Below are 25,266 nucleotides of genomic sequence, written 5' to 3' on the forward strand. Positions count from 1 at the left end.
TGTGGATTATTCCTTGGATATTCAAAGTTTCTAGGCTAATATCCACTTATCAGTGAGTGCATACCATGATTGATCTTTTGAGACTGGGTTACTTCACTTAGTATGATGTTCTCCATCTCCATCCATTTGTCTAAGAATTTCATGAATTCATTGTTTTTAATGGCTGAATAGTACTCTATTGTGTAAATATACCACATTTTTTGTATCCATTCCTCTGTTGAAGGACACCTGGGTTCTTTCCAGCTTCTGCCTACTACAAATAGGGCTGCTGTGAACATAGTGGAGCATGTGTCCTTATTGCATGCTGAAGAATCCTCTGGATATATGCCCAGGAGTGGTATAACCGGGTTCTCAGGAAGGACATTTCTTAAACATATTTTAATTTCAAATATAAGTTTGAAGAGGAAAGTTCCCAGAACAATGGATTCAATTAATCTGAGAACAATGATCACAAAGTAACACTCTATATTCCAGTATGTATGTAATCATTACAACATTTATTGCTTCAGAATATCAAGATATTAAACAAATATATCCCCCTCTCTTAGACTATGGTTGTCAAATACATACTTGAGCCAAATACAATGAATACATATTTCATTTTTCTTAGTATATGAAAAAATGGAATATTGTTACAATCTGTTGTGGTTGCCCTCAAATAACCCAGTTTTCATGTTTCTATTCCAATGCAGAGTTGTTATGGGATTTTAGTTAATTTTGATTATGCAACTATTCTTCCTTAAGACACTACCTGAACAAAGGTGTACCACATTTTAACTCAGGTTTGAAGATCAGTACAGGAATGTCTAGTAACTTTGAATTTATTTCATATGTTAATGCTTTTCTATATTTAATAATGCAATATACATACTTTCAAATTTAGGAGAAAATATTCAAATACTTCTATATGAATACCCTAATGAGGTAAAACAAGACAAAAGATAATGGATGGAGAATTGTTTAAAAAAAATTTCCCCCATAGGAATGACAGTAGTCTTGGCAATGAGCTTCATTATTTTGTTTGCTATACTGTAGTACTGGGTAAAGGCCTTAATGGAAGTTAATACTGAGAGAAGTCATAAAAAGAAGTTATATTTTTAGAATAAACCAGAGATTATAGAGATTTGCACATTGGAAAACCAAAATGTTAAGGGCCATAGTGATACATTTTGTTCTTAGGTAGCAAGGCCATAGTACCTGGCAAGACCACAGGGAATACTAATTTAGTCGTGGGACAGATAATGTAACTGATTTAGTCATGGGTCCAGTGTGTATAGGGTCATGGAGATGCTGATCATAGGACCGTTTTTCCCCATCAGTGCAGTTAGATGAAATAGTGGAGCCAAGCCTATGCCTGTGGGGATAAAGAAATGGCTTTTATAATTGGATATAGTATTTTCTTCATAATAACATAATGAACATTTTAAAAAAGCAAACAAAGCAATAGAACTAAGTCCTAAACCAGCATAAGCAAAGGCAACAAATCCAAAGTAGATGGAACCAATTAGGTCTTGACAACAAGTATATGTCAAGAGATACTACCATAAACCCATGGTCAGTGAGAATAGCAGCGTCGGAGTTGATTTCATAATGTAAGATTGTTGGGAGGGGATTCTTTTTTTGCTTTAGTTTTTTTTTTCTTTTTGGAAGAAATTAATAATTCCTAGATTCAGTAATGCTATTATTTAAGCACACTTCACTAAGAAATACCCCATATAGGTGACTCATTGTTACTGGCTTTAAGAATGCCAGAGGGGGAAAAATGTCAGAGAAACATCTACTGAGCTTTCTTTTTATTAAGTACACAAAAGAAAGAGCAAAGTCACCTGACTGTGCTTAAAAATAATATCTGTGACTGATATCTGAGAGTCTGATTTTGAAGGTACATGAAAATATACTTTGATATTGAAAATCCATGTGGTAAAGTAGAAGAATTTTCTTTTAAAATTAGGTAAATTTCAATTGCACAGTTACTACAAATTAAGATTTACAATGTAGCATAGAAAGTTTTAAAAACTGAAAGAAGTTTTAAAAACTAAAACCATACTAGTTTTAAGTTGTGCAAACTATATGATTTTTGAGATACAAATCATGGGTCTTACAACCTAAAATGCCAATATCTAATATATTTTAATATCTACTATTTAATAGAGCAATTAAATAAGCATGTGTCTTGCAAAACAGAACAATTTTTCTCAGAAACAAGGATGCTCATGCTCTCATTAAAGCTGACATAAACATACATTTTGAAATTATCGGTATCAAAAGTCCTACCATTTCTTTGAGAGAGGAATTCACTTGGAATACTTTACTGAAGTTGTAAAACAACATGGTGCTTTAAATAAATTTAGTGCCCATGCCAGGTAAGGTATTAATTAGACCCTGGAACTTCACTGCAACTCCTGGTTAAAGAGACAAATGATTAGTGAATTAGTGAACAATATGTTTATTGTTACATTATTCACAACACTCAGGAATCAGCCTAGATGCCCATCAATGAATGGTTATAGAAAATGTTGGGTATATGCACAATGAAATTATAATCAGGTGTCAAGAATGAAATCAAAGCATCTGTAGGAAAATGGATGGAACTAGAGTTCAATATGGTAAGTGAAATAAGCCAAATCCAGAAAGACATGTATTTTCTCTCATACTAAATCTAGATATTTCTATATCTGTGCAACATATATAATGTGTGTGTGCTTGAGGGGGGAGTAGGTAGAAAGATTACTCTGAAAGAAGAGATTTTAAGGGGGAAGAGAGCATTACAGAATGCATGTGAACTGGAAACCAAAGGGGACTACTATCTGGCAGGAAGAAAGCAGCTAGAGTAGGACTTGCAGGATGTGTAGAGGCAGTGTGAAAGGGATATGGAATAGGAACTAAATTATAATGACAAACATGCATAAAAAGACCACAACAAACCCTACTACTTTGTATGCTGACTTGATAATGACCAACTTCTCTAGAGGTAAAAATTTCTATATCCTCTCTGTTGTGGAATAGGGACTAATGTAGAAAAACTATTTTAAAAGTATCATTTCAGATTATAAGGATATCATCCAGTGAGTTATATGTTAAGACAACACTCAGGTTGGTACAATTTGGAATGATGATAAAAAATGTAAATCTATTAAATGTGAACCAGAAAATGAGTGTCAAGTGCTAGAGACTTACTAAAAGCTAGGTCTCTAGATGACAGTGAAAACAAATAGAATCAGAAATTAAAAAAATAATAACTGCAATGGTTTAGCAATGTAATGTGTTCCAATACATTCTTAATGACAAAGATATATTGCATGTACATAACATTATATACAATAATAGTAAAAAAGTATATTGTGGAAAATTTCTGGCAACACAAATGTGAAATGAAATCATTTATCCAGCAAGCAGAAATTAGTAGGGGTTCAACAATTCTTACACTTGAGTGTTCAATGTAAATTTTTCATCTATTTCTAATTTATCTTCATGTCACACAATGTACAGTCTATAAGCCATTTTCACTTCAAGAAAACTTTCCCTTCTACACAGTACACATCTGTGAACACTGATTTTTCTATCCTTTAACTTAAGTGGGCATACATTTGTAATTTTCATTTATATAAGAAAATACTATATATTCTGGATTATTCAAAATGAATTTATATTCAATAAAACTTTGGTAAAATGTATTAAACTTCTGGAAATAGCATACATCTATAGTCATTCTTGGATAGAAGGAACATTTTATTGTGCCCAGATATATTTTAACCAATTCTACTATGTGTAATTTTAGAGCACTCATGCATATATTACTTTTAGAAATGATTAGAATACCATGGGTCCCTGTATTTGTTGAACTGAATAACCTGACAGTAAAATTCAGTTAAAGCTCTTGGCATTGGTGACACCTCTTCCCACTCTGATCTACTACTGTGGTAGACCTGCACTTCATCTGTGATCTCATCTGGTGCATAATCTCCACCTAATATGTAAATCTTATCCTCAATTCCAATTGCACCTGCATTAAAGCCGGCACACTCAAAAGACCCTTCTCCTTTCCAAACACAAGTATCAGGACAAAAACTATATACTTTATAGGTGGAAAGATCACATATATAAAGGGTGCAGTTTACTGGGACAGCTTTAATTAAAGTAGCATGAAAAAATTGCCCAAACTCTGCTACTATTTCTGACCATTGGTCAGTTGTAGCATTGTATTTAAAAAAGCAATCAAGTGATGGGTTGAAAGCATCAGCAATCTCTACTTCAGATCCAAGGACATAAATGACATTCTGGCATGCACTGGCTTCTGGGTAATAGATGCCTCTGGGTAAAGGGCTAACTGATGTCCACTCTTTGGACAGTGGATTATAAGATTCAACATCTAAGAGACTTTTAATGTCCTGGGATCCTCTAGTCTTTCCGCCAATAACAAATAATCGATTGAGAGCCATGACTGATGTATGCATGGTTCTTGGGGTTTTCATGGTTGAAACCCAGAAAAACTCATTTTTAACTGGACAGTAGCACCAGGTCTGGTCAGTGGCGTCATGGTAAGACTCTGCAATATGAAGTCGAACCTTTCTACAGCACTTCCCTTTGCAACCACCTGTCAAGAATATTTTCTCTCCATAGCTAGACAGACTAGAACCTGGCAAATCAATCAGATGTGATTGTGGCAATATTTTCCAGGAGTCAGTTTTAATATTATAGCAAAATGTATACTGATTTTCTCCATTTTCCTCAGTTTTATGGATGAATATATATTTTTCAGTTGTGGATGGTCGAGCGTCAGGAAAGAGGCCACTAGAAACTTGCACACACTTAATAGCATTCATGATTATGTCAAAACAGTTTGTACTTTTGAGCAAATACTCTTCCTTGAGCAAACAGTCTTGAAGTGTGTCCTCAGATAACTGATGTAATCTTACTTTTGTAATCAAGTGAGGCAGGTGCTTTTGCCTGGACTCTAAGTTATACTTAATCCATGTGAGGACAGCCTCTAGGACCATTTCTTCTTCAGGTACATTCAACCCATCTGATTCCAGACACTTTTGCAGCACTCCAAAATTCATCTCTAAAAAATCTTTGGATTTAAACAGCAAATGAAAGTGATGCTGCACGAAATATAAAGTGTCATTGAACAACTGGGCAGAGCCGTAGCTGTCTGACAGAGATAACAAATGCAAACAATTGACTAGACTGATGCTTTTTATTAAAAAGTCACTGCAAGCTTTGGACAGGAAGGAAACCTGAAGAAAGGATGATAACTGGAAGAACATTTCCACGTTATCATCTGTTATTCTTGTTTTTCCGGTATAGGCATAGTCAAGAAATGCCTTTACAGCTTTGGAGGACAAATTTGTGATAGTAACACTTCCGTCATCTCTTTCTTTCATGTTTACTTCAAACATAGCCCTGAAAAGAATTAAAAAAGAAGCACAAGTAAACAGAAGTATTTTAATTATAACTATTTCCAATATCAATATACACATGCGTCTTTACCATTTACTTAATGTAGAATACATTTAAAAGATTTAATGGCATCTTAATGAATTATTTTAACATTTATAATAACTATATGGTATAATATGTATCTGCTGAGATTATGTAACCTTCATACTAAAAAAATATACAGTGTAGCTCATACATAGAAAGAAATAGGAAAAGGTTGTAAAGTGTATCAAATTTTATATATTGGCTGGTTATTACATATAAAAGTTTTCTTCAATGGCAAATTAATTATATCTGTGATAATAACTAAAATTTTTTAACATACATTGCTCAAGGTCTTAGGCTTAAAAATTTACACAAAACACAGAAGAGGCCAATTGCTACTAATGATTTTGTATTTCTCTGTGGGGAAATCTGTCAAATCAGATTCATAGTAAATAGGTGACCAGGGAAGTAATATCCAAAACCTAAGTCATACAAAGCCAAAAAGTCAAACCTATCTTTTTGTGGTAACAACCACAGTAAAACTATGCCCTAAATATGAATAATTATACCAGCTTGGAAATTAAAAGGCAAATCAAAGGGATTGGGACTATTTTGAACTCAGAAAAGTCAAAAATACAGGTTATTTGGGGGTATACCTACTCAGGGAATAAAATGTATTTTACTGTTTATCCTGGTTTCATAACAGTGATGATAATATAAAAACTGCTGTGGTGATGTGACTGAGAATGACCCCCCCCCCCAATTGGGTAATGTTGGAATATATGGTTGCCAGTTGGTATAACATCTGGGAAGGACTAGAAGGGGTGGCCTTGTGGAAGAGGTGTGTCAATGGGGGAGATAGGAGGTTTCAAAACAGTGCCATTATGAGTGTGTTCTCTCATGTTCTTGCATACCGTGGCTCTCCCATTACTGACTCTAATCTTCTGAAACTGTAAGCCTAATTAGACAGTTTCTTTTATAAGTTGTTTGGGTCATATTGTCTTACCACAGCTTAGAAAAGTAACTAAGACAAATTGGGTGTACAATGCTTGTACTTGGTGGTATTGGGACTAAATTTTGCTCAGAATCTGTCCCAGAGAATAAATAAGTCAATTAGTGAGCACAAGATCTACTTGAAGAATATGAGGTATCTTTTAAATAAGATAGGAAAACAATGATAAAGAGCTCTTTTCCCAGGTTACTCAATATACTTCTTAATATGAAGCCAAATAAATGCAGTGACAAAAGTTATAATTATGCTATACCTTAACACAAGTTTCTATGACAATGTATGCCAGTTTATACATTTTACCTTATAATTATATATGATGCAATCCTGCAAAATGTAAGGATTAAACAAGTTGTTTAGAAGAATAAATAACTTAATTACTGGAGAGTATTAACTGCTATTATTTAAAGAAATCAAATGGTTCCTAATAGTACCTGTCTCCCCACATTTCTGTCTATCTATGTATCTGTCTACCAATCTATTAAGGTTTTATTTGTGGCATGAGTGGTTTTGTCTGCATGTATGTATGTGTACAAGTATGTGCCTAATGCCCATGGATGACAAAAGAGGAAATCAGATTCTCTGGAACTGGAATATGGATTATCATATGGATGATGGGAATTGAATCCAGGTCTTCTGGAAGAGTAGTTAGTGCTCTTAACTGCTGAATAACTTCTTCAGTCCCTGGATTCTATGTATTTTTAATTTGATATCAACTTCTATACCCTTGCAGAAGACACATATAAGATTAAATTCCTATACTTTACACTACTCTCCTAATTATTTCTCAGATATGGCATGTTATTATAAGCAGTTCCTATAAGACATGTTCTTTGATACTATATCCTAATCATAATTTTTGCTATGTAGTACAAACTTTTCTGACACTTTTATTTTGCATTCTCTCAATGTAGTTAGTTTTATCAAACCATAGATATTATAAATTGTGATTATTTTAAGAATATAAATGATTAAATTTCTAGTCACAGGGCTAGATATGGCTCAGTGGTTAAGAGCACTGGCTGCTCTTCAAGTGGTCCTCAGTTTAATTATCAGCAAGCATATGATGGTTTACAACCACCTGTAAGGATATCTGCTCATATACACAAAACAAGTTTAAAAAAATTTGTAGTCACATTTATCCATAAATTTAATAAAGACTGATTATTTCTGCTCTTTAAAAGTTTAAAATTGCATTCTGATCTGAGAGAGGGTCTTGAGTAGACCTTGGGTGCTAGTTCCCCGACCAGCCCCACAACACCCAAAGGAAGCTCCACTCCCAGGTGCTCTAACACGCCCAGGATCCAAGGTGAGGAGGCCACAACATCTGCCCCAACAACAGAACTAACTAGGACCCCAGGATTCAAGGACACAGGAACCCCACCCGGCCAGTGGCATGGGTTCCTTCTGGTCTGGCCTATATCCAGGGTAGACTTTGGGCGCTGGCTCTGCACTCAATCCCACAACACCCAGAAGAAGCTCAACTTCCAGGTATGCTAACACATCTAGGATCACACCAGGATTTAAGGATCCCAGAGGCAGCTTGACTCCCAGGAGCTCTAATATATCTAGGATCTCAGGATCACATGATCCCAGAATCACAGGGTTATAGAGTCAGCTAGACTCTGAAGAGTTTTGACATAACCAGGATCAGAGTCAGCGAGGGCAGGTAGCAGTAGAGATAACCAGATGGCGAGAGGCAAGGTCAAGAACATAAGCAACAGAAACCAAGGCTTCTTGGCATCATCAGAAACCAGCTCTCCCACCATAGCAAGTCCTGATACCCCATCATACCAGAAAAGAAAGATTTGGATTTAAAATCAATTCTCATGATGATGATAGAAGACTTTAAGAAGGACATAACTCCCTTAAAGAAATACAGGTAGACAGCTTTAAAGACGAAACACAAAAATCACTTAAAGAATTACAGGAGAATACAAGCAAACAGGTAAAGAAAGTGAAAAAAAAATCCAGGATCTAAAACATGGAAATAGAAACAACAAAGAAATCACAAAGGGAAGACAACCCTGGAAATAGAAAACCTAGGAAAGAGATCAGGAGTCATAGATGCAAGCATCAACAACAGAATACAAGAGATAGAAGAGAGAAAATCAGATGTAGAAGATACCAGAGAAAACATGACTCAACAGTCAAAGAAAGATGCAAAATGCAAAATGCAAAAAACTTCTAACCCAAAATTTCAAGGAAATCCAGGACACAATAAGAAGACCAAACCTAAGGATAATAGGTACAAAAAAGAGTGAAGATTTTCAACTTAAAGGGTCAGTAAATATCTTCAACAAGATTATAGAAGAAAACTTCCCTAATGTAAAGAAAGAGATGCCCATAAACATACAAGAAGCCTACAGAACTCCAAATACATTGGAAGAGAAAAGAAATTCCTACCATCACATAACAGTCAAAACACCAAATGCACACACACACACAACACACACACACACACACACACACACACACACACACACACACACAGAATATTAAAAGCAGTAAGGAGAAAAGGTCAAGTAACATATAAAGGGAGATCTATCAGAATTATACCAGACTTCCCACCAGAGACTACAAAAGCAAAAATATTCTGGGCAGATGACATACAGACCCTAAGAAATCACAAATGCCAGCCCAGGCTATTATACCCAATGAAATTCTCAATTACCATAGATGGACAAACCAAGATATACCATGACAATTCCAACCAACACAGTATCTTTCTACAAATCCAGCCCTACAAAGGATAATAGATAGAAAATGCCAACATAAAGAGGGAAACTCAAGGGTCTTCCCCAGTTTCTTTTCTATTAGCTTCAGAGTGTCTGGCTTTATGTGGAGGTCCTTGATCCATTTGGATTTGAGCTTAGTACAAGGCGATAAAGATGGATCAATTCGCATTCTTCTGCATGCTGACCTCCAGTTGAACCAGCACCATTTGTTGAAAAGGCTACCTTTTTTCCATTGGATGTTTTCAGCCCCTTTGTCGAGGATCAAGTGGCCATAGGTGTGTGGGTTCATTTCTGGATCTTCAATCCTGTTCCATTGATCTGCCTGCCTGTCACTGTACCAATACCATGCAGTTTTTAACACTATTGCTCTGTAGTATTGCTTGAGGTCAGGGATACTGATTCCCCCAGAATTTCTTTTGTTGCTGAGAATAGTTTTAGCTATCCTGGGTTTTTTGTTATTCCAGATGAATTTGTTAATTGCTTTTTCTAACTCTGTGAAGTTGAGGACATTGGTACAGGGAGAAAATTTCTGAACAGAACACCAATAGCATATGCTCTAAGATCAAGAATTGACAAATGGGACCTCATAAAATTACAAAGTTTCTGTACGGCAAAGGACACCATCAAAAGGACAAATCGGCAACCAACAAATTGGGAAAAGATCTTCACCAATCCTACATCAGATAGAGGGCTAATATCCAATATATATAAAGAACTTAAGAAGTTAGACTCCAGAAAACCAAACAACCCTATGAAAAATGGGGTACAGAGTTAAACAAGGAATTCTCACCTGAAGAACTTCGGATGGCGGAGAAGCATCTTAAAAAATGCTCAACTTTATTAGTCATTAGGGAAATGCAAATCAAAACAACCCTGAGATTTCACCTTACACCAGTCAGAATGGCTAAGATTAAAAATTCAGGAGACAGCAGGTGTTGGAGAGGATGTGGAGAAAGAGGAACACTCCTCCACTGCTGGTGGGCTTGCAAATTGGTACAATCACTCTGGAAATCAGTCTGGCGGTTCCTCTGAAAACTGGGCACCTCATTTCCAGAAGATCCTGCTATACCACTCCTGGGCATATACCCAGAGGATTCCCCACCATGTAATAAGGATACATGCTCTGCTATGTTTATAGCAGCCCTATTTATAATTGCCAGATGCTGGAAAGAACCCAGGTATCCTTCAACAGAAGAGTGGATGCAAAAAATGTGGTATATCTACACAATGGAGTACTATTCAGCCATTAGAAACAATGAATTCATGAAATTCTTAGGCAAATGGATGGAGCTAGAAAACATCATACTAAGTGAGGTAACCCAGACTCAAAAGGTGACTCATGGTATGCACTCACTAATAAGTGGAGATTAACCTAGAAAACTGGAATACCCCAAACATAATCCATACATCAAATGAGGTACAAGAAGAAAGGAGGAGTGGCCCCTTGTTCTAGAAAGACTCAGTGAAGAAGTATAGGGCAAAACCAGAACGGGGAAGTGGGAAGGGGTGGGTGGGAGGACAGGGGGAGAGAAGGGGGCTTATGGGACTTTCGGGGAGTGGGGGGCTAGAAAAGGGGAAATCATTTGAAATGTAAATAAAAAATATATCGAATAAAAAAAAAAAGACAAAAAAAAAAAAAAGAGGGAAACTATACCCAAGAAAAAGCAAGAAAGTAATCTTTCAAAAAACCCAAAAGAAGATTGCCAAACAAACATCATTCTAACAACAGAAATTAACAGGAAAACACCAATCATTTTTCCTTATATCTCTTCACATCAATGAACTCAATTCCCCAATAAAAAGACATAAAGACTAACAGAATAGATACTTAAATACGACCCATCTTTTTGCTACATATAGGAAACATTCCTCAGTGTCAAAGACAAGACAGTGCCTCAGAGTAAAGGGCTGGACAACAATTTTCCAACCATATGGTCCCAACAAACAAGCTGTAGTAGCCATTCTAACACCAAATAAAATTGACTTTCAACCAAAAGTTATCAAAAAAGACAAGGAAGGCCACTTCATACTCATCAAAGGAAAAATCTACCAAGAACTCTCAATTCTGAACATCTGTGCTCCAAATGCAAGAGTACCCACATTCATAAAAGAAACTTTACTAAAGCTCAAAGCACATATTGCATTTTACAAGATAATAGTGGCAGACTTCAACACCCCACTCTCATCAATGGACAGATCATGGAAACAGCACCTAAACAGAGACATATTGAAACTCAAAAACATTATGAACCAAATGAACTTAACAGAAATCTATAGAGCATTTCATGCTAAAACAAAGGAATATACCTTCTTCACAGCACCTCATGGTACCTTCTCCAAAACTGACCATATAGTTGGTCACAAAACAGACCTCAACAGACACAAGAAGATTGAAATAATCCCATGCATCCCCCATCAGATCACCATGGACTAAAGCTGGTCTTTAATACCAAGAAAATCAACAGAAAGCCTACATGCACATAGAAGATGAACAATGGCCTATTCAATAACTTGGTCAAGGAAGAAATCAAAGACATTTTAGAATTTAATGAAAATGAAGGCACAAGATACCAAAACTTATGGGACACAATGAAAGCAGTGTTACGAGGAAAACTCATAATTGAACAAATAATCAAAAAATCTAGGAGCTTGTTCTTTGAAAAAAAAAATCTATAAAACAGACAAACCCTTATCCAGACTAACCAGAGGGCACAGAGACAGTATCCAAATTAACAAAATCAGAAATGAAAAGGGAGACAGCAACAGAAACTCAGGAAACATAAAAAAAAAAAAAGAAAAGAAAAGAAAAGAAAAGAAATCATCAGATCCTACTAGAAAAGCTGAAACAAATCTGAAAATCAACAAATCTGAAAAATCTGGAAGAAATGAACAATTTTCTAGACAGATACCAGGTGCCAAAGATAAATCAGGATGAGACAAATAGTCTCGTCATCCCTAAGGAAACAGAAATAGTCATTAAAATCTCCCAACCGATAAAAGCCCAGGTGCACCTGTTTTTAGTGCAGAATTCTATCAGACCTTCAAAGAAGATTTAATTATTCCATAAATAGAAACAGAAGGAACACTACCCAATTCATTCCATGAAGTGACAATTATGCTTATACTTACACCACACAAAGACCCAAGAAAGAAAGAGAACTTCAGACCAATTTCCCTTATGAATATTGATTTATATACACATTAAAATTCTCAAAAAACAAATGCAAGAACACATCAAAAAATCATCTATCACAATCAAGTAGGCTTCATCCAATGGATGAAGGGATGGATGGCTCAATATATGGAAATCAATCAACGTAATTCACTATACAAACAAACTCAAAGGAAAAACTACATGATCATCTAATGAGATAGAGATAAAACATTTGACAATATTCAATACCCCTTCATAGTAAATGTCTTGCAAAGATCAGGAATTCAAGGCCCATACCTAAACATAGTAAAAGCAATATACAGCAAACCAGGAGCCCACATCAACCTAAATAGAAAGAAACTTGAACCAATCCCACTAAAATCAGGGACTAGAAAAGGCTGCCCATTCTCTCCCTATCTATTCAATATAGTATTTGAAGTTCTAGTTAGAGCAATTAAACAACAAAACAATGTCAATGGGATACAAATTGGAAATGAAAAAGTCAAGATATCACTATCTGCAGTTTATAGGATTATATATTTAAGAACTCCTAAGCCTAATACACAACTTCAGCAAAGTGGCTGGATATAAAAGTAACTCAAACAAATAAGTAGCCTTCCTCTACTCAAAGGAGAAACAGACTGAGAAAGAAATTAGGGAAATGACACCCTTCACAATAGTCACAAATAATATAAAATACCTTTTTGTGACTCTAACCAAGCAAGTGAAAGATCTGTATAACAAGAACTTCAAGTTTCTGAAGAAAGAAATAAAAGATATGAGAAGATGGAAAGATCTCCCATGCTCACGGATTAGCAGGATTAATATAGAAAAATGAGCATCTTGCTGAAAGTAATCTACAGATTCAATGCAATCCTCATCAAAATGCCAACTCAATTCTTCATAGAGTTAGAAATGATCCTGGAAAGGATTGATCTAGCATGGGAAGGGAATATAAGAACAGAGAAAAAGGAGGGAGGTGATTGGCGAAGGGATGGAGAGAAGAAGGTTTATGGGACATATGGGGAGGTGGGATCCGGGAAAGAGGAAATCATTTGGAATGTAAACAAAGAATATAGAAAATAAAAATATTTTTTTAAAAAAAAGAGCAATTTTTAAATTCATTGGGAATAACAAAAAACTAGAATACAGAAAACTATTCTCAACAATAAAAGAACTTTTGGGGGAATCACCATCCTTGACCTCAAGCTGTATTAAAGAGCAATGGTAATAAAAACTGTATGGTATTGGTACAGAGACAGGCATGTAGATCAAAGGAATAGAACTGAGGACCCAGAAATGAACCCATACAGCTATGGTCACTTGATCTTTGACAAAGGAGCTAAAATCATCCAGTGGAAAAAGACAGCGTTTCGAACAAACAGTGCTGGGTCAACTGGCAGTCAGCACATTGATCCATTCTTATCTCCTTGGACAAAGCTCAAGTCCAAGTAGATCGAGGACCTCCACATAAAACCAGATACACTGCATCTAATAGAATAGAAAGTGGGGAAGAGCCTCGAACACATGGGCAATGAGGAAAATTTCCAATGGCTTATGCTCTAAGACCAACAATAGACAAATGGGACCTCATAAAATTGCAAAGTTTCTGTCAGGCAAAGGACACCGTCCATAGGATGAAATAGCAACCAACAGATTTGGAAAATCTTTACCAATCCTATGTCTGATCTAGGACTAATATCCAATATATACAAAGAACTCAAGAAGTTAAACTCTAGAGAACCAATTAACTCTATTAAAAAATGGGGTACAGAGCTAAACAAAAAATTTTCAAATGAGAAATACTGAATAGCTCAAGAATCACCTAAAGAATGGTCAACATGTGTAGTCTTCAGGGAAATACAAATCAAAAACAACTCTGATTTTACCTCACACCAGTCAGAGTGGCTAAGATCAAATACTCAGGTCACAGCAGATGTGAAGAAAGAGGAACATTCTTCCATTGTTAGTCTGGTTATCAGTCTGGCCTTTCCTCAGGCATAAAATTGGACATAGTATTACCTGAGGACCCAGCTATACCACTCCTGGGCATATACCCAGGAGATGCACCAACATATAACAAGAACACATACTCCATTATGTTCATAGCAGCCTTATATATAATAGCCAGAAGCTGGAAAGAACCCAGATATTCTTTAACAGAGGAATTGATAAAGAAAATATGGTACAATTATACAATGGACTACTACTCAGCTATTAAAAAGAATGACTTCGTGAAATTCTTAGGCAAATGGATGGAATTAGAAAATACCATCCTGAGTGAGATAACAAAAGAACACACATGGTATGTATTCACTGATAAGTGAATATTAGCCCCAAGGCTTGGAATTCCCAAGATAAAATTCACAGACCACATGAAGTTCAAGAAGAAAGACAAAAATGTGGATGCTTTGGTCCTTCTTAGAAGGGGGAATGGAATACTCCCAGGAGGAAATAGAGAGACAAAGTGTGGAGCAGAGACTGAAGGGAAGGCCTTCCCGAGACTGCTCCACCTGAGGATCTATCCCATATACTGTTACCAAACTCAGAGCCTATAGTGGCTGCCAAGAAGTACATGCTGACAGGAGCCTGACATAGTTGTTTCCTGAAAGGCTGTCTCAGAGTTTGAGAAATACAGAAGTGAATGCTTGCAAAGAGCCACTGGAAAGAGCACAGGGTCCCTAATGGAGGAGTTAGAGAAGGAACTGCAGGAGCTGAAAGGGTTTGCAACTCCATAGGAGGAAAAACAATATCAACCAACCAGATACCCCAGAGCTCCCAGGGAATAAACCACCAACAAAGAAGTACACATGGAGGGACCCCATGACTCCAACTGCATATGTAGCAGAGGATGGCCTTGTCGGTAATCAATGGGAGGAGAGGCCCTTTTTCCTGTGAAGGCTGGATGCCCCAGTGTAGGAGAATGCCAGGATAAAGAGTAGGGAGTGGGTCTGTGGGTGGGGGAACACCCTCATCGAAACAGGGGGGGGTGGGGGATGGGGTAGTGGGTTCATGATGGGGAAATAAGGAAAGGGGATAATATTTGAAATATAAATAAAGAAAATATTCAATAAAAAAAAGAACTTTTAGAATTCAGTGATGGAACCTAGGTGTCCACCAACAAAAAAATAGATTTTTCTAATGCACATAATGTATATTGTAGATTATCTTCAGACATAAAGAAAAAGGAAGTCACTTGGTTTGCAGGAAAATATATTTAACTGAAGAAATTTTATTAGGCTAATTAAGCCAGTCCCAGAGAAACAAATATACACTCTGTTGTTTTTTGTTTCTAGATTTTCTATAGCAACACAAAATTCTGTGTGTGCTTATGGCATAAAGTAGAAGTGAAAATCACTCAGGGAACAAATTGTGCTACAGGAGGGGCAGGGAGGATATTCTATATAAACAATATATATCTGTATATATCTGTGTGACCCAATACCATGTACTATAAATATGTACAACAGAAACCTAAAAATGTTTAAAATTAAAAATGAAAACTATCCTATTTTAATAGTAATTTTAACAATGAAAAGGAGACTCAAAAATCAGGAAAGTGTTTGAGGCTCCATTTTGTTGTATATTACTTACTAATACTGTTAAATTTATTTAGCTTTATAATTGACAACTGACCATTATGTACATGTAAAAAACTGTGAAACAACACGTAGAACTATTTAACTGAAAATAAGTTTGAAAAGAGCACAAGGTTGCAAATATTTATAAGAACTTTTTGTTGTATTAGCTTGAAAACACTGCAGGAAAATCATGGTGAATACTATGAACAGGATCTTTCTGTATTTTCCTATGTTATGGAACAAGAACTTTTTTGAGTAACATTAACTGTATGTAGAATAAAATATGCTAACCATTTATATATTATTCCTTTATAACCTCCAGAATGACACTATATAATAATTCCTATTCTTTTTGCTTTTCTAATTTCCTTGTCACTAGTGAGGAGACCTAGATCTGAAGAGGGAAATTTGTGTAAGGTCACATGAATAGTGAGCAGGAGACCTGGGATTTAGATTAGGGCATATATACTAAGAAATTAAGTATTTAAACCATCAAATAGATAGAGGCATGTGAACAAGAGGCCACATTTATAAGGATAAGGAGCACGCTAACAGTTCCATGGGAGGAAAGTTGTGCTCAAAAGAAGGGAAGACAAAGGGGCGCAGGAGCAACAAAGTCTGTCATTGTGGGCCCTCATGGAGCTCAACATGCCTCAGAGTATATGACGAAACAGAAAAAGAAGAGTTACACTATGAAAACAGTTCAGCCGGGCAGTGGTGGCACACACCTTTAATCCCAGCACTTGGGAGACAGAGGCAGGCGGATTTCAGAGATCAAGGCCAGCCTGATATACAGAGTGAGTTCCAGGACAGCCAGGGCTATACAGAGAAAAACCCTTGGGCTATACAGAGAAAAACCCTGTCTCAAAAAACAAAAACAAAACCAAATCCAAACAAACAAAAAGAAAAGAGTTCAAGACTGCTGAAGCCTCCCTGGCCAAGGACACTGTGCATCACTGAACTCCAAATTCAAAGCAAAACCCCACAGAGGCAGGTATTCAGCAAGCAGCAGATAGCAGGAACTGCTTGCTAAATAAAGTCTAGCTTACAATATTTACTCTAATGGCAATACAGCATATTTTGAATTACACATTTATATAAAGCAGGTTTTGAATTAATGATTCAAAATAGAATAGCACAAGGCCCTGGGTTCAGTCTCCTACTTAAATATAAATTATAAATGCAATATAATTACCACTTTGCTTCATATATTAAATTTTACTCAGTTTTTACCAATTTGCTGGGAGATTAAAATCCTACTTAATTTTTCTTCCAAAACTGATCCTAATGCAGAGTAGCAGTGAAGACTTTAGTTTACTGCAGTATGACAAGGATGGCTGACTGCAGAGTGTCAGCAAAAGATACCTGTTTCTTTACTGGCCAGGAAACAATTGCCACAGTATTATAATAATACATTTGACCTTATTGCAACAGAAACCTACTGTCATCATGGCAAACTTCCTTTCTCAGCTTCCTCTATACTGATACTACATGCATAGAAAGACAAAAAGAAAAAGAAAATCTGGGCTGCAGTTCCTCCCATGGGAAATAGATTATTAGCTCAGCTTCAATTTTTTTCAACTTGTCATTTCACCTTTTACTAATGTGATAATAAATTAACCCCATATAAACCTTACCCAGAATAGCTCAAGGCACTAATTTTAAAGATCTTTGGGAAACTATCCTGGGAGGACTCTTATTTTTACAGCTGCAGTTTAAGATTCCATATCAAAAGCTATTAATAATTGAGTTCTGATTAAATCATTTTTATTAAGAATTAAAATTATAGCATGATCAGGGGCAGTGAGTATGGTTGTAAACTATAATGTAGTTTTTCCCATATAAAATCTAAGGCACAGCTGGGGGTACAATACCTGAAAAAGTCACTGCATGCAGCCAACACACAACGATGACATGGGATTATTTCTTCTTTCATGATTATTTTGAAGTCATAAAAGACATTCTGTTCTCTAAATCTCTGTAGTACACTTAAGATTTTCTGTCCATGATCTTCTGATGCAAGGAAATTCTTTTTCTTTTCTGATGAGATTCCATTCCATGAGCTTTGTTCATTTAAATTGTATGAATTATCCATAGTTAATTCCTCCCGTTCTTAGAACTAGAAAAAAAGAAGCGTGATAGGAAGCTAATGAAATTTTCAGATTTAATTTGACCTCTTCAGGCTGGCACATATCTTATCAGGGAAAAGCTCTTGCAATGTCTAAGTTAGACTCACAGACCCCATAATAAGTGGGAGAAAAGAACCAACTCCACAAACTATCTTCTGACATCCATGTTTGTTACAATCCCCCTTAATGAATTTTTAAAAAAATGTACTCATGTATGAAATTATAACAATATTCAACAACAGCAATATTATAATAAACCTTACTTTAAACATGTATTTTTGATGACATTTATTATTAAATTCTTTTTGAATTTTCATAAATGTATATTTGAATTGAGAAGTATGTAATTGAGATCTGACATTTATGGTTGTAAGAGTGACTGTATAAACTGTATGAATACCTACCTTCTTCAGGCCTTCACCATATGTCTCATCTTACTGTTATTAAAGTATTAGTCTTAAGTAGTTCTTTTTTTTAGTAAACACTCTCTATATATCTCTGTCCTTCTATGCATGATATCCTGTAGGATTAAAATGTTGTTGGTGATGTATATACTACATATCTTCTAACTTTAACTCTGACTTTAACAAGAAAACTGGTTTCATGGAAAAAGAAACTGATCAGAGTTTGGTGGCTATAGTGGTTTGAATAAAAGTAGCTCCCAAGACTCATAAAGGTGTGGCACTATTAGGGGGTATAGCCATTTTGTAGCAGGTATGTCTTTGTTATAGTAAATGAGTCACTGAGGGTGACCTTGGACGTTTCAAAAACTCAAGTTAGGACCAGTGTCGCTCTGTCTCCCTACTGCCTTCCCGTCTGGATTTAGAAATCTGGGCTCCTGTGCCAGCACCATGTCTGCCTGTGAGCCCTAATGCTTCCTGACATGATGACAAAAGACTAAACCTCACCTGTAAGCCAGCCCTATTAAATGCTTTTCTTTATAAGAGTTGCTATGGCCATGCTGGCTCTTCACAGCAACAGAAACTCTAACCAAGAAAATGGCTATTACTAAGAAAGAAAAGCAAATGTTGGTCCTACTTGACCTATTTGATAGAGGAAAACAAAACAAAACAGCATGCTAATACTAAGTATTGTTAAAAGGGGGGGAGGGGAGTCCTAAATACAAAGTAAGGAATGCAAAACAGCAGAGCCAGATACTCATTAACTTTACAAATAACAAGTTCCGCTCCAAATACAAAAGTGTTAACAGCCTAAGTTACAGAATGGCAAAGAGAAAAAGACTGAGAACTAGGGAAATCAGAGAAATAGGAAAACATATTCCCTAGTGTCTCTCTTTCACAATTATTCACTGCCTTAAAATCCCCCAACACTTAGTGGCTTAGTACCATTTATTCCTTTCAGGGTACTGGGAGCATCGCTGGAGCTTTTTGCTTTGGGTTTTCACAGGACTACAGATCGTCAGATTGTGGTTGGAGTCATCTGATGTTTGACACCTTCAATGGCCTGTTTAAGGGAAAGTATAAATAAGAAGCATTGAGGAATTAGAGGCGGGGAGCAGCATTACAGTGGGTTTAAAAGGCAAGGGCACGGTATGCATAAATTTTCCTTTCTATCAGTGGTGGTGTTGCATGTGCCATAGTGCATGTTGAGATTAGAAGACAGACTCAGGTATCTGTCCCCTTCCCCTTCCATCTTATTTGAGGCAGTTTCTTATTATTTGGCACTGTGTACATCAGGATAGCTGATCCACAAGCTTCTGGGGATTCTCCTCTCTCAGTCTCCTATCTCTTCGGAGAAGCACTAGGATTACAGATACACTTGGCATGAGATAAGGATCCCATTCAATTATTCATGGCTACAAGACAAGTGCTTTACCCACTACCATTTCTTTGCTCTTTGATTCCTCAATTATTTCTTAAAGAAATTCAGCAAGGTTAGATTTAAGAGTAAGTAGGTAATTTATAATTCTGTTCTTTTGTTTTAGAGGTGAAAAACATGCAATATGTCAGTACACAAAGAAAAGAACCAGATGTAAAAAGAAATTCTGACAATGATAAGAATTAAAATTCAGCATCTGTATCCATATCTCAAAGCAAAGTTTGTGGACCCTTTTACAATGAACTGGACAATGACTTTATATGTAAAACATTCACTCCTATTAAGAGGTAAATATTGGCAGACCAACAAATGGTTAGAACTTTTGTAGTTGCTTAGTGATACAACAACCCTGGCAGTACAAGTGAGAGACTAAGAGTCAGGAAGTCTCCCTGGTACACAGACAGATAGGGAGAGAGGCTATGGCTAGGTCATAAAGGCAGAACATTTCCAAGATGGCTGGCTTCTTCCTCACCCTCCTGACTTAAGACAAAAGCCTGGCAGCATAAAATAAGGACCCTGTATCCATTTACCTTCCCACCTGCAGGCCCACTGTTTCAACAAGTTCAAGGCTATATCAGGACAGGTTACACAATAGCTGTTGGCCCTTTAACCATCCTATCTTTATTCAGACTGTCCAACCTTAACTTAGGAGAAGAAAACCCTTCAATGACTTTAAATCACACCGCTCTTGAGAAGAGACTTGATTTACTGATTTGGTATGGGGTCTTTTTCTCTGTGTGATGCTGTGTAATTATGTTTCCTCACCCTCAGTACATGCCATTCTTCAGCTGCTGATTCCATCTGCTCCTGTTTGCCCAGCAGCGACTTGTTGTGCTGGAGATTTTTAACTGGCAGAGGAAACAAACCTGATTGAGACCCCAGGCTTTATCACTGGAAGTCTGGATACTCTTTATGATTTCTGACACGATGTTGATAATAACTCTTTTAGGACTGTTAGCAATCATGCTTTCTTTAAAACAGAAAGTTGAGGCTCAGATAAAACAACATGCCTTAAGAACACAAAATGTATAGAAACACACTTGTTCACTTGAACTCCATGCTTTTTAGAGCATTCTAACCCTCCATTTCAACATCAGCCAAAAGCTTAGAAAGCAGTTTTACAGCTGGGCAGTGATGGCAGGCACACACCTTTAATTCCAGCACTCAGGAGACAGTGACAGGTAGATTTCTGAGTTTGAGATGACCCTGGTCTATAAACCTGGTTCCAGGACAGCCAGGGCTATCCAAAGAAATCTTGTCTCAAAAAATATAATAAACAAATAAATAAAAACAGCAACAACAAAGGAAATATTCACTTATAAGATCTTCTCATAAGGCTCTGCTCAATAGGAACCACAGTAAATTGATGTCACCATTGAGACAGGGTTTTACAATGTAACCTTGGCTAGCTTTGAATTCAAGGAGGCTTCTATTACCTCATTATAATTGTCACGTTTAAAGGAAACTCCAATTCCACACACTAGCATCCTAGTCAACTAACTTCCTCCTCAATCCGAAACTCCAGCCTGCCTGCTCATGGGCTTTCTGACCCTCAGCTCTTCCTCCTCCTTATAACTATTCTCACTAGTCTGAATGTTTGCTATTCTCACCCGCTCTAGTCTCTATCTTCGGCTAGTCTCCCTTTTATCAGATAGCCTGGGCCATGGCCACTCTGCTGGCCATGTTCAATCTATTTCTCTCTCTCTCTCTCTCTCTCTCTCTCTCTCTCTCTCTCTCTCTCTCTCTCTCCCTCCCTCCCTCCCTCCCTCCCTCCCTCCCTCCCTCTGCCTTGGACTCTTTCAGATGTCTCTGGATCCTCTGCACAAAATAAAACAAAAAACAAACAAAAACAAAACAAAATTCTTCTTCTTATTCTTAGAGAGTTCATGTTCGCAGTTTCCTTACTGCACCTCTCTTGTACACATCTTTGACAAAACTTTCATATATATCCTGGATTTCTGCACCAGATACATGTGAGAGGGAACAGTAAAGAAAGTGCTAACATTACTCTATAATATGGTTAAGGTTTCATTGTAGATCTGAGAGAGAACACCCAGAGGCATCTACTATATTTAGCAGACTGGCTTTTAGTTGGCAATTCTTTGCTCAACCTCTCACAGGAGTGAGCTGTCACATTCTGTCTTTTAAGCCTGATTACAAATTAATCCACACACTCTGTTTTATTCCTTCATCACTATCTTCTACACAGAAGAACATATATGCTATGTATTCATGGAAGTGACTTCAAACAGACTATATTGAAATTATAAAAATTAGTTTAAATACTTAATAGCTCAAAATTAGGTTTAACAACAAATCCTTGTTATAATGTAATGACTTTATTAAGTAATTTATAGAATAAATTAAAATAAGACTGAGCCGTGTTCTACCTTACCTGGGCTTCTTTTTTTTTTTTTAATTCAAATTAGTGTTCTCTTTTTTTAAAATTTGATATGTTCTTTATTTACATTTCAAGTGATTTTCCTTTTCCTGGATCACCTCTCCCTGAAAGTCCCATAAGCCCTCTTCCTTCCCCTTATTCCTGGGCTTCAGTTCATTAGAGCATCCAATCTCAAATACCTAGCTATGGAGTTTACTATACAAGTTATGCAAAAGCACTATATTAGTCAGGGTTCTCTAGAGTCACAGAACTTATGGAATGATTTACCACCCTCTACACACACACACACACACACACACACAGACACACACAGGATTATATATTATTATATACAGGATTTTTGGAATGACTTACAGGCTAAACCAACAATGGGTATCTGTGAAGGGAATGTCCAAGAATCTAGTAGTTGCTCAGTACCACAAGGCTGGATGTTTCAGCGGGTCTTCTGTATATGCTGGAATCCTGAAGAAGTAGGCTCCAATGTCAATAAAGGAATGGATATGCTCTAGTGGAACCAGAGCTGTTTTGGAGAATATGATAGACATACACCTACACCTTCTAAATTGTCTTTCTTTTTGTGTTTATTATCTAGTGCTGCTACTTCTGCATATTTTGTATTCTATTTAAATCCTATAGCTACTTATACAAATCAAAGACTATTATTATCTCTATTTTATAGATAGGGAAAGAAGGTTTTGCTAGTTTAAGTACTTTGCATAAGATCACATGCAATGAGTACGTGGGAAGCTGGTATGTGAACTCAAATACTCTGATTCGGGAGGCCTTGCCCTCATTCACTACAACACTAGACTTTTTGAGGATGTATTGTTGACACCTAAATGATGAGAAGGTAAATCAACAGAGAAATTATATAAAGCCCTCACGTGGAAAAGGAGTCTTTGGTTTTGAAAGTTCCAGGTGGCCAGTACTGTTCCCAGAAGACAGAGATGCAGAAAGCAAGCAAAGGAGCTATGATTCTAAAGTGGCAGTAATTTGATCTTCCATTTTTAGAATATATTTCTAGTTCATAAGTGACATAATATGAAAGAAGGTTATTTGTTGGAACATTTACAGAGTAATTATTGTGGACAGTACTATTTTAAACTCAGGACAGTGCTTGGCTAGAAACGAGGACTTTTTTTTAAAGATTTATTTATTTTATGTAAATGAATGCTCTATCTGTATGTCCACCTGCATGCCAGAAAAGGGCATCAGATCCCAGGGCAGATGGTTGTAAGCCACCATGTAGTTGCTGGGAATTGAACTCGAGCCCTCTGGAAGAGCAGACAATTCTCTTAACAGCTGAGCCATCTCTTCACCCCCTAAACACTAGTTTTCATATGAAGTTGCATCTCCAGCTCAGTGACATGGCAAAAAACCAATACGGTCCATCACCCTGGAGCGATTGTTAGAATGGTGATCAGGTCTCCATCTCTGTCTCTCTGGCATACACACTAAAAAATCCTCTTTCCCTCTTAGACACTTAGCATAACATGCAAATTCCACTACTCTTATCTTTAAATACACACCAAACAAAAAATTCCCCATCCCTTGACTTCTTATTCTACCCTAGGCACCACTGTAGTTTTCTAACTCCTTATCCAGGAAAACAAACTTGACAATACTCTTGGTACCATTATGAACCCAGACATGTTCTTCTTTTGTCCTACTCAAAAGGCCCTGGTCCACATCATCACACTATCATTAAAAACATGAGGAAAGCCACTATAATGGGATTCTTAGCAACATAGGATGCAAAACAGAAACTTGAAATATTTACTGATAACTGTATTAGTGCTTGCTGTCTTTATTCATCCCACATTGCTTACTGTAGCTTTTCCTGTGTGCTTTAGATACCTTGTCGCATTACCAGGTTTTTGGAATATACAGAACTTAAATAGCACCTCCCTCATGCTTTTGACAGATGATATCAAGAGATATCAAGAGAGCTATGTCTGTGTGTAAGTGCGCACTCAGACTGCCAGGTAGCTGCAGAAGACTCGAGAGGTGTGTAGTATTACAAAAAATGTTAATGGGAATAAGTACAGGTCAGACTAAATCCATCTTTAGGAACACAGAACTAATAGACAGTGGTTGTGTAGATTAGATTACTGCTAGCATTCCCGGATTCTTCCTGACCCTTAGAAAGGAGACAGGCTGAATCAGCATGACACCTATTTACCATCATATGCGAAATCCACATTCATCTGCAGAGACCAACTTTTCCATGGACCCTAAGTCATCCTCGACTATGTTTAAATGGACGTTCACTGAAGAGCACCGATATCCATCTACAGGAGCAATCAGAAAAAACAAAACAAAAAAAACCAAAACAGAAATGCACCGGTGTGACTGCATGAAGCACAGCATGGGGGCATCAAGGTGCGCAGAAGCAGAACTCTTGCGGGGCACAGCAAAGCTTAGAGGGCTTCACTGACTCTGTCTCGGCTGGCCCAGGGTGGACAGGGAGGTTCGCAGAGGGCCCATGTGCAAACGACAGGGAAGGGTCACCTCCCGGGGCATAAGGATCCTCGCTGCGGACCTTTCCTCTCCGGAGCGCTCACGAACTGCACCGCAACCGAGAGTTGTAGGAGCCTGGTCTCCAACAGCCAGATCCAAACCCACTCCTCCCTCGGACCCCACAACTCACCCACCTGCAACTGCAGTCAGAAAAGTCGCCACCCAAACCCGCCGTAAACTCTGGCTGCGATTGGCTGGTGTGACTGTCCGTTAGCTCTTCCTCCAGTGTGAGCGGCTAAACCGTTCTGAAACACTCTGGTCCCGCCCTTGCCGAGGCTCGCGAGCTACACTCACAAGACATCGCGCGGTGCCGCAGAGCTCTGCGTCGGCTCTGAACTTCCTCCCCAGGCCGCCCTGCCTGCTTCCGAAGGGGTACGTCAGTTTTGGGGGCGGAGCAGCGTCAGGCCACGCCCCCACGCGCAGCCGTGGACTAAAGGTGGGGGTGGGGAGCTTGCGGAACGCCCAGGAAGC

At 37.4% G+C, this 25,266-nt stretch overlaps 1 protein-coding gene across 14 annotated transcripts; it reads right to left on the reverse strand.

Moving 5' to 3' along the window:
- Positions 1-359: 359 nt before the first annotated feature.
- Positions 360-25,162, reverse strand: Kbtbd3 (kelch repeat and BTB domain containing 3). 14 transcript variants are annotated; one of them, XR_007978942.1, is made up of 7 exons: positions 24,818-24,923; positions 24,458-24,566; positions 22,630-22,737; positions 19,382-19,499; positions 17,781-18,025; positions 2,275-5,403; positions 360-1,354 (listed from the first exon to the last, which is right to left on the reverse strand). XR_007978942.1 is itself a non-coding variant. In XM_052189180.1 (7 exons), exons 6-7 carry the CDS (start codon positions 17,999-18,001, stop codon positions 3,801-3,803), a joined length of 1,824 nt encoding a protein of 607 aa, XP_052045140.1. In that variant the 5' UTR covers positions 18,002-18,025; positions 19,382-19,499; positions 20,640-20,722; positions 22,630-22,737; positions 24,458-24,566; positions 24,818-24,923; the 3' UTR covers positions 360-3,800. The 14 variants fall into 14 exon arrangements, 13 of the variants coding, with proteins under 13 accessions (XP_052045140.1, XP_052045137.1, XP_052045136.1 ...); XM_052189180.1 differs by adding an exon at positions 20,640-20,722 and having other exon boundaries at positions 360-5,403; XM_052189177.1 differs by lacking the exon at positions 24,818-24,923 and adding an exon at positions 24,930-25,162 and having other exon boundaries at positions 360-5,403.
- Between the last annotated feature and the right edge of the window lie 104 nt (positions 25,163-25,266).

This window comes from Apodemus sylvaticus, chromosome 7 (assembly GCF_947179515.1).
Source record: "Apodemus sylvaticus chromosome 7, mApoSyl1.1, whole genome shotgun sequence".
In the NCBI taxonomy this organism is placed as follows: domain Eukaryota; kingdom Metazoa; phylum Chordata; class Mammalia; order Rodentia; family Muridae; genus Apodemus; species Apodemus sylvaticus.

Bases quoted from the DNA above. Each gene is read 5' to 3' on its own strand.
- Kbtbd3 (XM_052189188.1), bottom strand. From the start codon at position 18,001: ATGGATAATTCATACAATTTAAATGAACAAAGCTCATGGAATGGAATC. The intron at 5,404-17,780 runs GTATTGTACCCC...AATTCTTTTCAG, and splicing joins GCATGCAGTGACTTTTTCAG to GGCTATGTTTGAAGTAAACA.